The sequence below is a fragment of the Desmodus rotundus genome, chromosome 12, assembly GCF_022682495.2.
Source record: "Desmodus rotundus isolate HL8 chromosome 12, HLdesRot8A.1, whole genome shotgun sequence".
Taxonomy (NCBI): Eukaryota; Metazoa; Chordata; class Mammalia; order Chiroptera; family Phyllostomidae; genus Desmodus; species Desmodus rotundus.
This window is the reverse complement of record NC_071398.1, coordinates 81,522,418-81,538,805: the sequence shown is the minus strand read 5'-3', so window position 1 is coordinate 81,538,805 and position 16,388 is coordinate 81,522,418. Positions and strand designations below refer to the sequence as shown.

Genomic DNA, 16,388 nt, shown 5'->3' with positions numbered 1-16,388 from the left:
TTACTTTTTTTTAATTTAAATTTAAATTTTTTTTATTTAGTTACAATTGTCTGTATTTTCTCCCCATCCCTCTACCCCACCCCAGCCAGTCCCACCTCCCTCCCCCACCTCTACCCTCCCCCTTGATTTTGTCCTTGTGTCCTTTATAGTAGCTCCTTATAGACCCCTCACCCCACTATCCCCTCCCCACTCCCCTCTGGCTATTGTTACATTGTTCTTAATTTCAATGTCTCTGGTTATATTTTGCCTACTTGTTTGTTTTGTTGATTAGGTTCCAGTTAAAGGTGAGATCATATGGTATTTGTCCCTCACCGCCTGGCTTATTTCACTTAGCATAATGCTCTCCAGTTCCATCCATCCCATTGCAAAGGGTATAAGCTCCTTCTTTCTTTTTAAAGCATAAATCATAAAATGTCAACTTCTCAATGCAAGGCCTCAACACAATTAAGGGTTGACACCTGTCATAGACTGGCTTCTTAGAAATTTTGTTTCCATTTATCCTACCAGCATTTAGGTTTGAGGGTATTGATTTCTTCACGTCGTCACCAAACCCAGGGCTATATAGCTCTTTACATTCTTTGTTAATTTGCAAATGCTCACTCCTCTTCCTGCCCAAAGTGTAGGAAGCTCATATTCTAAACATCTCCCAGGAAGACAGCATGCCAGGACATTGTTCAAAGAACAAGGGGGAAGGGAGAGAGCCACTGCTTCAACTTATGACCTGATGTTCAGAGTTGGCAGAGAGGAAGCTGGGCTACTTTCACTAACTTTGCATTTGTTTACTTCTCTGGAGAGAATGATCTTCAAATTGGGAAATGTTCCACCAACAAAAGAGGAAGCTGGGGTTTTTTTAAAATAAATTATATGCCAAGATAAGGAAAAACCAGAAGGAACTAGAAACTTAGAGCACTGGGAGCACTTTTCAGCATATAACCACTTTCTTTTGAAATATTGGAAGAATATCATTGCGAAGAGGGATGAGACCGAGTCTTAGAAATTCCAGGGGGGCAATGAATGCTAGGATTAACTGGCGGGATAAATAGGAAGAGATTTTAACTCACGTTCACAGAGTGGTGGCTCCGTATCCCAAATGACAGTATTACCCGAGATGATACATTTGGCAGATGGGTGACCAATGAGATGATACCTAAAGGTAAAAAGTGAAAATGATCCTGTCCACCTCCCATCAGCTTCCTCACAGCAGGCATATGAGGCAGATTTGTCATCCTGTGATCTGGGGGGAGTCTAAGGACCAGCCTAAATAAACTCCACTTGTTGGAACTGGGTTTTCCTGTTTCTCCTTTCCTCTTCTCTAACTATTGCAAGGGCTTTTTCATCTTTAATTTCTCGTGGCAATACTCTGCTTCTTAATTTTTGGCTTCATTATGGATTGTACCAGGTACCAAAATAAAACAATCCTTTTGTAGACCTGTTTAATACTTTACCTCTTAAATTCTGTATTTTTCTCATATTATTATTATTATTGCTAGTTTTAAATCTTTGCATTTTCCTAATATGCATATATAATTAGCACTGCTATGTCATATTAACTTGGGCATGATTGTTGTAAGTATCATTATATGTGGTGCTCTTGATTCTATTTAGAAGCCTTTGTATTTTATGTAGGAACCAGATAGGTGAACTATTTTAGGTGTTCTAATAAATTGAAAGTTAAATGTCGTATTTTTATTTCATTAGAAATTTCATTTCATGTGTGCATATTGCATATATACACAAACATTCACGCTTAGGTCTATTTTCTCAATTTTAGTGTCATCAAAATATGTATAGCTTACCTATTCACTATGTAATATAGGTATAGCATATGTTTTCTTGCTGTCTCCCATTTTTTTCAAGTTCTATGGATACATTTTATAACTTTAGAGATTGTTATTTAATTATTACACGGCAAAGTTTCAATTTTGAACAATTAGTTCTATCATTGCCTTTAGTTTCTTAACTTTGTTGAAAATATTTGACAATGCCTTTTAAACAATTTGTGGGGGGTTTTTTTTGGTTTTCACATAATTTACATCACTGATAGTATTTTTACACTTCATCAATTTTCTTTTTTAAAAAATTATTTCTGGATTGTCTGTGTTTTTCCCCACTATGTATACTTAAGTGTTGTAATTCTTCTGTGAATGTATATTTGGAGGCTATAGACATGAATACAAGTTTGGCTCATTAGAAACACAATCTTCTGCAATTTAGTGATATAAAAGATCACAGTTATATCAATGGGCATCAACTTTTTTTGCAGGGTTTATAGTTATGAATTTCCCTTCTGAATTATTGAAGTTATTAAAACTCTTTTATTTTTCTTCTTTCATATTTAAAGTAAATTTGTTGGTATGGCATTGGTTGATAATATTTATAGGTTGCTAGTGTACGATTCTGTAAGAAATCATCTGAATACTGCGGTGAATGTTTGCCACCCAAATCTAATCTTTTTCCCTGAAATACGAATGTTTCCCTAGTGATGGGTAGGTATGGCTTCTTACTTTCCCTTGTAAATTTTGTTACCGGTATTTTTAATCCTCATACTGTCTGTCTTACACACAGCTCCTCTTTGGTCTCTTTCTTTATTCTTTTGCACTGAATTCTCAGAGGATTTGGTTATCCTTTTCTTACTTTCTGTACTAATTTTGTCCAATATTCAATGTGTTTATCAAGGATATTTAGATTCACAACTGTGCTTTTCATTCACGTGCAAACATTCTCAATTTTCAACTAGTTTTACAGAAACAGCGTGCAACTGAATCTTATTAAAAATATAAACAGGAGTGGATTCCAAGATGGCGTCAGAGTAGGTGGAAGCTGCACTGACCCGCTTCTGGCACCCTCCAAATTCACAGCTAAATTGCACAGCCACCACCCTGAACAACCAACTGAAGGCTAGCTGATCAGAAACATTAAAGCAAGATTTACAGTAGAAGCCACATAGGACTGGAAAGACGAGTGGAGATGCAGGAAATGACAGCCCCTGCATTCAGGTGCAGAGGTGGCCTAGAAGCCAGAGAGACAACATGGCTGCAAAACACAATCCTCCTAGGAGTGTGGGGTATCATCCCCATTCAGGGAGCCCCAGCCTAGAGCAAAGGAGACAGGAGGAGGAGCCCACATAGCAACTGGTGGTAAAAGTCAGTGGGAATGCAGTCTGCCTCAAAGATTCAGACCCCACAACTCCCAGGGAAGAGCCCTCCTGTGGTTATAGCACCAGCCTGCGGAGTTCACAGTCCAGACTCTGACTGCTGGTGGGCCTCATTGCCATCCTTGGTTCCTGCAGAGGTAGCTGCTGGCTATAACCAGAAGTGACTTTAAGGGTCTGTCTTTTTAGTGGAGATGCTTTTGGAGGCGACCCAGACAGTGACCATAATGTGTGGCTTGGGAAAGAGAGGACAGTCCGCCCCACCTGGAGCACACAGCCAGGGGCCCTCCCATGACTTCTTGAGTCACTGAGATGGCCCAGTCCCTGTGTCTCCATGTAGGGTGGTTTCTGTCTGGGAGTCAGATGGGCAAGTGCCAGGCTGTGTGGCTACATTGTTAGGAAGCAAATACAATCTCAAATGCTAGTTAAGCTCTGCTACCCTGAGATGGGGAAGAAATACCTGCCCCTTTTCTAAAGGATTATAGACACTACCCATAATGAGAGACCATTAGAATAAGCCCTGCCCAGTCCTGGATAATCCTGCCCAGTGAAGTTCAATGGCGGGGAAGGGAGGTAGAGCAGCTCAGTGCAGGATCACTCACAGCATGCAACCTTCACAGGCTAGTGTCTGGCACCAGGTTGAAGTACTCAGCCCCCTCCTATGGCCTAGGCTGGCATCATCCCAATGGGACAATCTTTTGATCTATCCCCCTGAGCCTGGGGTGTCTGACCTTGCTCCTGCAAAAGGTACAACTGGCTGTACCTAATTGAAAATGAAAAGACCCTCCCCTGATAAGTCAGAGTTAGAAACTCTGGTAGAGATTGAGGGGTGTACCTTTGAAACTGGGGTCATTTTCCCCTCGTTGATTGCCCGAATTCATTACCCCCAAGTAGCAGACCCATGGTCTATGGGCCACATGCAGCTCAGGATGGCTATAAATGCAGGCCAGCAAAAATGCATATATTTACTTAAAACCGTTTCTGTGCTCATCAGTTTCCATTATGTTTGTGTATTTAATGTGTGGCCCAAGACAACTCTTCTTATTCCAGGGTGGATCAGAGACACCAAAATGTTGGACACTACTGCCAACCCTATCATCTTGACCCCAGTTGCCGGACAGAGCTTTCCACCTATGGAAGTGGCTGTGGAAATGCAGGCGGCATGGACTCATCTTATAGGCTGTGTTTGGAATCTCTGGAGGAAGACCAGGCAAGCTCAGAGGGGGTATGGAGCAGATAAGAGACAGTGGCAGACCTCAGGAGTCTCAGCCCTTCCCAGGCACACCCAGGTCCAGTAGATGCTGACACAAGTAGTCAATACTTGGTAGCTACAGATAGGCAGCTCAAGGCCAGTTACATATACACAAGACAGCAACCTGCACCTGAACCCCACCCAAGTAAACCTGGAATCAACACAACCAGTGGTGGGCTTCAGATCACACTAGGGCTTGGCCCATCTAGCCCCCAAAATGGCACACAAAAAGGAAGATTCTGCCAGGCCTCAGACCCTGCTGGGGACAACTCTGCCTTGGGTAGCATCCCCTGCACAGCATCTCATACAAGTTGACCAAAATTTACCCTTATAGTAACACAGCCTGAATGATTAACTCTACTCATGAAAGGGCCAAGAGCATTCAAGCCTCAGGTACAACAGGAGATGCACATAACACACAAGAAAGATTCCAAGAGCACAGAGATCAGGGGTACTGGAAGGTTGTGCCACTGAATCCAAGAAGAAGACTTTATCATACAGCCATCTTAGTAAGATTGGGGGTTACCACATATTTAAGTAATAAGCACAAAGTGGTGAGGCAAGGAAAAATGCCAAAATGAAAGAACAAGAGAAATCCCCAGAAAAAGAACTAAATAAAATGAATAAAATAAAAGCAGCAGAAATACCAGATGCCGAGTTTAAAACGTGGTTATAACATTGTTCAAGAACCTTACAAAAAGAATGGATGATGTCAGTGAGAACTTAAACAAAGAGATAGTACGCATTAAATAGGAGAAAGAAACCCTAAAAAAGAACAGTCAAAAATGAAGGATACACTAGAAGGAATCAACAACAGGTTAATGAAACAGAGAGTCAAATCAGGGAATTAGAGGAGATGAAAACAGTAATCACCCAAAAAGAATGTCAAAAAGAAAATAGAACTAAAATAAAAAGAACGTCTAAGAAGCTTCTGGGACAACATCAAGCAGAACAACATCCGCAACATAGGGTTACCAGAAGGAGAAGAGAGAGTGAGAGGGATAAGGAACATGTTTGAAGAAATAATGGTAGAAAACTTCCCTGCTGGGTGATGGAAAATGTTACACAATTTCAGGAAACACAGAGAGTCCCAGTCAAGGCGAATGCAAAAAGACCCACACAAAGACACATCATTATTAAAATGGCTACAGTTATGACAAAGAGAGAATCCCAAAGGCAGAAAGAGACAGTTAGTTACCTACAAGAATGATCCGATTAAGGCCGTCCACTGATTTCTGAACTAAAACACTTAGGCCAGAAAGGATTGGCCTGAAGTATTAGAAGTGATGAAATCAAGGACATGCAACCAGGACGCTTTATCCAGCAAGGCTATCACTTAGAACTGAAGGTGGAAAAATAACATCAGAGACAAAAAGAAAAGGATAAAGAAGTTCATTTCCACCAAACCAGTTTTGCAATAATGTTAAAGGGACTGCTTTAAGGAGAAATAAGGAGAAAAACATAGGTATTAAAGAAAACATGGCAATAAATAAGTACCTATCAATAATAACCTTAAATGTAAATGGGTTAAACGCTCCAATCAAGAGACATAGAATAGCTGAATAAATAAGAAAACATGACCCATATATATGATCTCTACAGGAGACACTCCTCAGAATGAAATGACTAACACAAGGAGGAAGTAAAGAGATGGAAAAAACATTCCATGCAAATGGAAACAACCAAGGAAATGCTGAGGAAGTGATACTTATGTGTAACAAAACAGACTTCCAAACAGAGGAAACAAAGGCCATAACAAGAGACAAGAAAGGTCAGCAGTGTAATACTATAGGCATTGACCCAACAAGAAGACATAACTCTTGTAAACATCCATGCACTCAGTGTAGGAGCACCTACATATATGGAGAAAATTTTGGTGGCCTTGAAGGGAGAGATCAACAGGAACACAGTCATAGTTGGGGACTTTAAAGTCCCATTGTCATCAATGGGTAGATTTTTCAGATTGAAAATCAACAAGGAACGGTGACCTTAACGACACACTAGAGTGGCAGGGCTTAATTTACAGAACATTTCATCCCAATGCAGCAGAATGTACATCCTTCTCAAGTGCTCAAGGATAATTCTCAAACGTAGACCACATGTCAGGACACAAAATGAGTCTTAAAATTCAAGATGATTGAAATAATATCAAGCATCTTCTCATATAACAATGGCATGAAACTAGAAATCAACTGCAATAAAAATACTCAAAAACAGTAAAAGACATGGAGGCTAAATAGCATTTATTAGGCAATGAATGAGTTAAGAATGAGATCAAAGAAGCAGTCAAAAATTACCTGAAAACAAAAGAAAGTGAACACAGAACAGCCCCAAATCTATGGGACACAGTGAAAGCAGTCCTGAGAGGGAAGTTCAGAGCATTACAGGCCTACCTAAAGAAGCAAGAAAATCTCAAAGAAACTATCTAACCCTACACCTAAAAGCACTAGAAAATCAGCAGCAACAGAACAAAGCCCAGAGTAAGCAGAAGGAAGGAAACAATAAAGACCAGAACAGGAACAAATGGCATAGACACCAATAGAACAATACAAGAAATCAACACAAGAACAATACAAGAATTCAAGTGGTTCATTGAAAAGATAAAACGCATTGACAAATCTTTAGCCAGACTCATCAAGGGAACAAGAGAGAGGACCCAAATAAATAGAATCAGAAATGAAAGAAGAGAAGGAAGCACTGGCATCAAAAAATACAGAGGATTGCAAGAAAGGACTATGAACAAATAAATGCCAACAAGTTGGACAACCTGCGTGAAATGGATACATTCCTAGAGACATCCAGGCTTACCAATCAGAAAGAATCAGAACCCATGAATAGACTGTAAAATGAGTGAAATTGAAGCAGTAGTTAAAAAACTCCCAGCACATGGAAGTCCGAGTCTGGATTGCTTCACAGGTACGTTTAATGAAACATTCAAGGAAGAACTAACACCTGTCCTCAAATTATTCCAAAGCACTCAAGATTAGGGAAGAGTCCCAAACTGATTTTACTAGGTTAGTATTCTTCTAATTCCAAAAACAGATAAAGACATTACAAAGAAGGAAAATTATAGGTCAATATGCCTGATGGATATAGATGCTAAAATCTTCAACAAAACATTAGCAAACTGGATCCAGCATACATTGAAAAGATCAAACAAGATGGTCAAGTGGGATTTTCTCAGGGGATGAGAGGTTGGTCACAAATATTCACAAATCATTAAGTGTGATACATCACAAAAGGAAAATTAAAGATAAAACAATCACAAGATCATATTAATAGATACAGAAAAAGCATTTGATAAAATGTAGCACAGAGATATGATAAAAAAAACTCTCAGCAAAGTAGGAGTAGAGAGATCAGACCTCAAGATAACAAGGGCCATTTACGAACAGCCTACAGCCAACGTCATACTCAAACACTATCTGAAAGTGTATCCCTTAAGATTGGGAAGAAGTCAAGGGATGTCCACTTTCGATACCCTTATTCAACATATCACTGTAAGTCCTTGCCACAGCAATCAGACCAGAAGGAAAAATAAAAGGTATCCAAATTGGAAAAGAGGAAGTAAAATGGTCATTATTCACGGATGACCTGATATTGTACATAGAAAACCCTAAATACTCCACCAAAAAGCTCCTAGTTCTAATAAATGAATTTGGCAAAACAGCAGGATATAAAACTAATATTTAGAAATTGGTGGAACTTTTATACACAAAAAATGAACTATCAGAAAGAGAAACTATGAAAATAATCCCATTTACTACAGCAACAATAAAATAAGGTACCTAGGAATAAATTTAACCAAGGAAGTAAGAGACCTGTACTTGGAAAACTGTAGGTCATTGAAGAAAGAAAATGAGGAAGATACAAATCGGTGGATTAGAAAAATTAACATCATGGAAATGTCCATACTACCCACAGGGATGTATAGATTCAATGCAATTCCTATTAAAATATCAATGGCATGTTTCACACATCTAGAACAAATAGTGCAAAAATTTATGTGGAACCAGAAAAGACCCTGAATAACTTCAGCAGTCCTGACAAAGAAGAACAACATCGCAGGTGTCACAATACCTGATGTCAAATTATACTACAAGGACACCGTAATCAAAACAACCTGGTACTGGCATAAGAACAGGCATATAAATCAATGGAATGGAACAGAAAGCCTAGGAATCAACCATCCCTATGTGGGCAATTAATATTTGACAAAGGATACAAGAGCATATAATGAAGCAAAGGCAGTTACTTCAAGGAATGGTGTTGGGAAAACTCTATAGATACATGTGAAAAATGAGACTAGACAACTAAATAACTGTATGCACAAGAAAAACTCAAAATGGAAAAAAAACTATAAGTTGTAAAAGCATAAAAATTCTATAAGAAAACATAGGCAGTAAAATCTCAGACATCTCACACAGCAATATGTGTGCTGATATGTCTCCCAAGGTAAGGGGCACCAAAGAAAAATAAGTAAATGGGAGTATGTCAAACTAAAAACCCTCTTCAGAGTAAAGAAACCATCAAGAAATATGAAAAGGGAACCCTCTGTATGGGAGAATATATTTACCAATGATATATCCAACAAGGGGTTAATTTCCAAAATGTATAAAGAACTTATACAACTAACACCAAGAAGACAAACAATCCAATTTAAAAAATGGGTGGAACAGCTGTGACAATTTTGAGAAAGAAGAACAAAGAAGGAGGGATCACAAACTATGCTCCCTCCTCATACAAAACTATGTTACAAGGCCACTGTAATCACAATAGTATGTTCCTGGCCTAAGAAAAGACACATAGAGCAATGGAACAGAATAGAGAGCACAGAAATAAACCCAAGTCTCCATGGTCAATTCATATTGGACAAAGCAGGGAGAAGCATAAAATGGAGGTAAAAGGGCCTCTTCAACAAATGGTGTTGGGAGAGCTGGGCAGCTACATGCAAAAAAAGGAAACTTGATCACCAATTTACACCACACACAAAAATAAATTCAAGGTGGATGAAAGCCTTAAATACAAGTTGTGACACCATCAAAGTCCTAGAGGAGAGAAGATAGGCAGGGAAATCTCAGGCATTCTATTCAGCAATATTTTCATCCATATGTCCCTTAGAGCGAGGGACATAAGGGAAAGAAGAAACAAATGGGAACTCATCAAAACACAGAGCTTCTGTGCAGCTAAAGAAAACAGCATTAAAATGAAAACCAGAAATAACTGTATGGGAAAACATATTTGCAAATGATACCATGGACAAGGGTTTGATCTCCAAAATATATATAAAACTCACATGACTCCACTCCAGGAGGACAAACAACCCATTTAAAAAATGGGCAAAGGACTTGAACAGACATTTCTCCAAAGAGGATGTACACAGGGCCCAGAGACATATGAAAGGATGCTCAGCATCACTAGCCATCAGAGAGATGCCAATTAAAACCACAATGAGATACCACTTCACACTCGTCAGAATGGCCATCATAAACAAATCAACAAATAACAAGTGCTGGTGAAGTTGTGGAGAAAAGGGAACCCTAGTGCACTGTTGGTGGGAATGCAGACTGGTACAGCCACTGTGGAAACAGTATGGAACTATCTCAGAAAACTAAAAATGGAACTGCCTTTTGACCCAGCAATACCACTGTTGGGATTATACTCTAAGGATCCTGAAACACCAATTCAAAAGAGCCTATGCACCCCAAAGTTCATAGCAGCACAATTTACAATATCAAGTACTGGAAGCAACCAAAGTGCCCATCAGAAAGTGAGTGGATCAAAAAACTGTGGTACATCTACACACTGGAATACTACCCAGCAGAAGAAATGGAGGTCCTGCCCTTCGGGACAGCCTGGATGGAACTGGAGAGCATGATGCTAAGTGAAATAGGCCAGGCAGTGAAAGGAAACACCATGTGATCTCACCTGTAAGTGCAACCTACCAACCAAACAAAGAAGGAAGCAAAATACAATCAGAGACAATGAAATTAAGAACAAACTGACAGCAACCAGAGAGGACAGAAGAGAGGGATAATAGGGGACAATAGGAGAAGGGCCATCAAAAAACATGTAAAAAGGACACATGGACAAAGCCAGAGGGGGTAGGTTCGAGGATGTGAGGTGCAGGTGGGCGGGGCAGGCAGGCATGGTAGGGTTAAAGTGGAAACAACTGTAGTGGAACAACAATAAAAAAGTAACAAATACAAAATAATAATTCCAATTTACACGAGACAAAAATGGGTGAAGGGACTCAACAGACACCTGTCCAAAGAAGACACACAGATGGTCCTTGAAATGATCAAGGGCTAGAAATGATCATGCTAATTAAAATAAGCCCATCAAAGAGAGAAAAATCCCATAGTTATTCATTTATATGTGGAGTCTAAAGAACAAAACAAACTTACGAACAAAATAGAAACAGAGGCATGGATCCAAGGAACAGTCTGACAGCTGTCAGAGGGGAGGGAGGGGAACTGGATAAGAGAAGGTGAAGGGAGAAGTCAAAGAACACAGTTGCATAACCCATAGACACAGCCAACAGCGTGGTGATGGCCAGAGGGAAGATGGGCCATGGTCTCAGTGGAGGGGGGCAAAAGTGGGGAGCGGGAACATTGTAACAGTGTCAGCAATAACATTAAAGTTAGAACAATACATAAACCAGACATTGTTCTAAAAGTCTTCCCTATCTCTTGGAAGTAACTCTGTTTTGTAAGAAGAAATACCTATTCTTCAAATTGGTCTGTTTAAACTTCTTTCTGTGATTTGTCCCGAGCTTGATGGTTTGCTGTTTCATACCATACACAGGGTCACCTCACTAATGCACGATTAAGAGGGTACAGTCCGCGTATTTAGAGGCTGTACTTAAAAATGCTCAGAGAAAGGAAAAGTATTTAGATTCGCTCCAATTTCACTTTGTCAGATTACATGTGCTATGGCTATGTTCTAGGCCCAGGGTGCAATTACATTTGCTGGACACCGTAAATGACTTTTCACTGCCAATTGTGGCAACGGTGCAGCCCAGAGTCTCTCACGGGCTCAGCTGCTGGAACTGACAGTGCAGTCAAGAGTCCACTGTGTGCTGAGCAAGGGTAACCACCACGGGCAGGACAACTGCCCAGTACACAATTTATGACGGACATTTTCCCAGGGGTCTGTTATAGGGCTGAATGGTCTTCCTCAAAATGGTATGTTAAACTCCTAAACCTCAATCCCCATGAATGTGACCTTATTTGGAAGTAAGGTCTTTGAAGATGAAGAAATTTATTTTGAACAATTTTTCACTTTCACCAAGTTGTGTTCTCTCCTACACCTCCAACTCCTTTCTTTTTTTAATTTTAATTTTGTATTGTTATTCAATTACAGTTGTGTGCCTTTTCTCCCCATCCCTCTACCCCACCCCATCTGAACCCCCCCTCCCTCCCCCACTTCCACCCTCCCCCTTGATTTTGTCCATGTGTCCTTTATAGTAGTTCCTGTAATCCCCTCTCCTCACTGTCCCCACCCCACTCCCCCCTGACCATTGTTAGATTGTTCTTAACTTCAATGTCTCTGGTTATATTTTTTTCCTTTTTTCTTCTATTTATTATGTTCCAGTTAAAGGTCAGATCATATGGTATTTGTCCCTCACCATCTGGCTTATTTCACTTAACATAATGCTCTCCAGTTCCATCCATGCTGTTGCAAGGGGTATAAGCTCCTTCTTTCTCTCTGCTGTGTAGAATTCCATTGTGTAATATACCATAGTTGTTGGATCCACTCGTTTCCTGATGGGCACTTAGGTTGCTTCCAGTACTTGGCTATTGTAAATTGTGCTGCTATGAACATTGGGATGCACAGGTTCTTTTGGATTGGTTTTCAGGGTTCTTAGGGTATAATCCCAGCAGCAGAATTGCTGGGTCAAAGGGCAGTTCCATTTTTAGTTTTGTGAGGAAATTCCATACTGTTTTCCACAGTGGCCTCACCAGTCTGCATTCCCACCAACAGTGCACTAGGGTTCCCTTTTCTCCGCATCCTCTCCAACATTTGTTTGTGGATTTGTTTATGATGGAAAGTAAGGTTTTGAAGATGTAAGCAAGTCTACATGAGGCCATTAGGGCGGCCCTAATCCAATAGCAATGGCATCTTTATGAAGATCGAACTTTGGACATAGACCCACACAGAGATGAGAAATGCTGTGTGCAGGGGGCTGGAGGGACACAGATGCAGAGGGAAGATGGCCATGGGAAGACAGCGGCAGAAGTGGGAGTGATGCTGCCACACACCAAGGAAGGACTGGAGCTACCAGTAGCTGGCAGAGGTAAGGTGAGAACCTCCCTCTGAGGCTTTGAAGGGACCATGTCATGCCAGCACCTCAATTTTGAACTTTTGGACTACAAAACTGTCTGAGAATAAGTTTCTGTTGTTCTCAGCCACCCAGTTGCTGGTACTTTGTTATGGCAGCCCTCGCAAACTAACAGTGCATTTACCTTTAAGATTCGTTTCCTCACACAATGCTCCATGGTGTTCCCTTTGTTCCAGCAATGTCCACTCTCAGTTAGGGCTGTTTCATATGGTTTGACCATGCTCTCCCCACACTTTCTCCCTTTGTACCTGGTGAGTACCTCACTTCTGTTGTATGCACTCTCGTTTTCCAGCAAGATTACAGACTTCCCCCTTTATCTTATCATAGCTTTGTTCATTTCAATCAGAAATTGAACACTTAGGTTCAGGCTTTTAAGCAGCACATGGTTATAGTCTAGTCTCCTCTCCCCTGTGACGTGACTGAACGGTAGTATTGCCATTCTGCAAATCTTGAATCAAGAGGTGTTACTGCCAACTTACCCTCTATTACAAGTATAATTAATCCTGGATCCAAACTGGGTGTCTGTGTCTACGTGTACCATCCCATTCACTGGATCTGGAGGAGTCTTACATGCTTTACCTATGGCAAGAAACAGAATTTGGAGCCAGGCAGAGGAATCGGAACTTTTGCAGTGCATAAAGTCCCAAGCTCACTGTAGCTTTCCAACAAGTACAAGCAATTCTGAAAGTTCCACTGATTTTTGACTCACCCAGCTGAGTTGGGCCGCCTACTAGACACCACATTAAAAAAGATCTCCCTTCTACACCAGTCTTATCTCCACCTCAAATTTCTCATCAAAATGTAAAGGTTGATTATGGCTTTATTGCATATTAGTATAAATTTTTCCTCCTACCTGGCTATTCAAACACTTTATCTTCTGTATTTTTTCCTGTAAAATATGTTTCTTTTCCTGCAAATATTTCTTGGAAAATTCCCATGTAACAAACATTTCAACTAATAATTAGGGGTGATCTACAACACCGACTCTTATATCCACCAACGTGGACACTTGTGAGAAGCAAAGTTTTCTCATCTCTAAACTTGGAAAAAATGAAATAAGATCCTATGGATAATTTGACAGACATGGAAAAGCTCCAAAGCAGGGTTTACTCACGTTGACAGACATCCTTGGCACTGGACCACTCCAGGTTGTCTAGACAACTGATAGAGAATGACTTCCTATAGTACCCAGGGAGGCATTCATACTTTAGTGATGTCCCAACAGGAAACTCAGATTCATTGGTTTGGATTTTCAGCTTAGCAAACTGAACATGACCTGGGGCACTACAGTAACCTAGGAAACAAGATAGCAAGAACATCACATTTAACAAAAAGATACCCAAGAACCTTATTTCTCTCTCCTGTTAGATTTGATGCCAGAGCAAAAGAAATTTTTAGTCCTGGAGAGAGAATTTCCACGTAACCTTGGGAGGGGAAGTTCTGTTATCACCACATACCCATTAGAAAATATACTTTCTGAAAGGGTATTCCACTATTTGGTTGTTTTGCTCATATAATTTACTGTAAGAGACAGCTGCAATTCAATTTTCCACATTTTTTTTTCTGGGAAAGAGCTTTCCTGCCCAGGTTCCACCATTCCTGTCTGATTTTCTTGTCTTCTAGTGCATCAAAACCCCCTGGGAGGGCTCACAAGCATGAATGGAGAACTCAAGGTATTTCTTGACACTAGGAAGCAGTCACCAGTTCTGTAGGTAATTCCTAAGTAAGCCTCTTCAACACAAGGAGGAACCAATAGCATCTCCTTAAAATAAAAGAAACTAACATACTACACTTACCATTACAAGAAAACTTTGTTGGAAGTGTACATTGAATTAAATTTTAGCTTTAGCTCCATGCCCCTATGGCCTATTAACTCTAGATTCACTTTGGATTCAAACGTGTGAATCCAATAACCTATTTTTCCAAGATTCACTTGGAAAAAAAGAAATCATTTCCACTTGGATCTGACAATACCTTCTCTTTCAGTTTCTCTTTCAGCTGTCTTCCACCTCCCTTCCAATTATTTATTCAAATAGAAATGGTTATACCACAGCCAATTCAGCACACAGAGCATTTTCTGTTGGAAGATCGTAAACCAATTTCTCACCTCTTGACATTATTCAATAATTTCTCTCTATATACATATTGGCTTATTTTCAAGATTTTCCACAGGATGCTAGTTTATTTATATCACCCTTTTACTTTGTCTTACAGCTGAAATATTAGCTCTATTAGCTTCCAGTCCAAGGAGTCTTCATTATGATGGAAATTTACCCCTAAGGACAAATCACATGAGAAGATGTCTCTAGTCTAATAATCTAGCTGCTAAAACAAGGGTTGCCATCTCAGATAGGGTTCTGATGAAGAGGAAAATCATAGGACTTAAGGGAAGACTGTCTCTCACTACAGATTCAGTAAGTACGGACTAGGTCTCTACATTGGTAAGCAGGCTCACAAGTGCACCTGACATTGAAGCCATGGTGATGGAGGAGGACAGTGAGGGCAAAAATGACATCTGGGAGAAAAATCCTTGGTCCTTTTCCTTTAGGATTGTTCTATTCTCTCAGAGTCTCTCAGTTGTCAGGAAGTAATATCAAGAATAGGGTCCCTTCTACAATTCGCTTTCTCCATTCTGTCTTTATGTCCTGAAGATGGATGTCCTAGAGGGGTTGGGGGTCTTAGGAAATCTTCTCCAGACCTATGAAACACACAATCTCTTTATCTTGCATTTTCCTTTGGGTTCATATTCCTGTTCACTTCCCTTCTACTAAAGTGACAAGAATTCAATGACTAAAATTACTGGAGGCAAAGAACCAAATAAGCATTATTTTAACTTACAACCTAGACCAAACTGGCTGAAAGAACCCATGTTGATTGTCTACAAGGCAATTAAAAGTGGTTTGCCAGGCTTTGCTCTCTCCTGGCCTGTGCTTCCCTCCAAATCTGCGGATGCCATGACTTACGTGAGTTCAGGGCCTTAGGTATTTGCTTTCCATTCCTGTGCTTTGAAAACATTTTCTTTCCAATTCTAGTTAGAATTAGAACCACCACCCACTGCCTGGTTCTCTTTTCTCCAACCCTGTAGACTCCAGGGTCAGAAGAACCTTTCATGTTGACACATTGTAAAGTCATTTATTACTGATTTAGCATTTGATTGTGTCCATGCACAAAAAAACATGATGCCGTAATTACAATATTTTGGATGCTCTGTTCTAGGTATTCTGAAGCCATGTAGGACGTGGGGTAGTGTGCACGAACCTGGATGTCCACAGCGAGGGGCAGGGCCACTCCAAATCCCGTTCCCTTGACTGTCAGTTGTGCAGCGGATGGTGCTCTCCCCAGTGAGATTGAAGGGTGTCCCTCTGTCTGGGTGGGGGTCACATGTGTAAGTTACTTCTTTTCCATAAGGAAAGATTTCCAGGGCGTTTCCTGTGTGTCTTCCATTACGGATATCTGGTGGATTTGGACATAAGATTTCTGGAAAGAAGGCAAAGGCTGTAAGTTTCATTGAAGAGTTTTCTCCAGAGGTATCCCACAGTCATTAGAGTTGGTGCTATCTAAAAAAACATTTATGACAGTCTGTCTTTGGTGTAGGCCTTTGATGAGATGAGACAAATGAAATAAGATCTCAATGTCATTTT

General features: G+C 40.3%; 1 protein-coding gene across 1 annotated transcript in view; it reads right to left on the bottom strand.

The window, feature by feature from the left end:
- Positions 1–16,388, bottom strand: part of LOC112318208 (complement receptor type 2) — a 153,309-nt gene that overhangs the window by 72,747 nt on the left and 64,174 nt on the right. Inside the window, exons 21-24 of the mRNA XM_053914640.2 lie at positions 16,006–16,224; positions 13,862–14,041; positions 13,227–13,326; positions 1,062–1,147 (exon numbers count right to left, since the gene is read on the bottom strand). Of these exons, the coding sequence (XP_053770615.1) occupies positions 1,062–1,147; positions 13,227–13,326; positions 13,862–14,041; positions 16,006–16,224 (585 nt within the window). The remainder of the gene's footprint in view (positions 1–1,061; positions 1,148–13,226; positions 13,327–13,861; positions 14,042–16,005; positions 16,225–16,388) is intronic.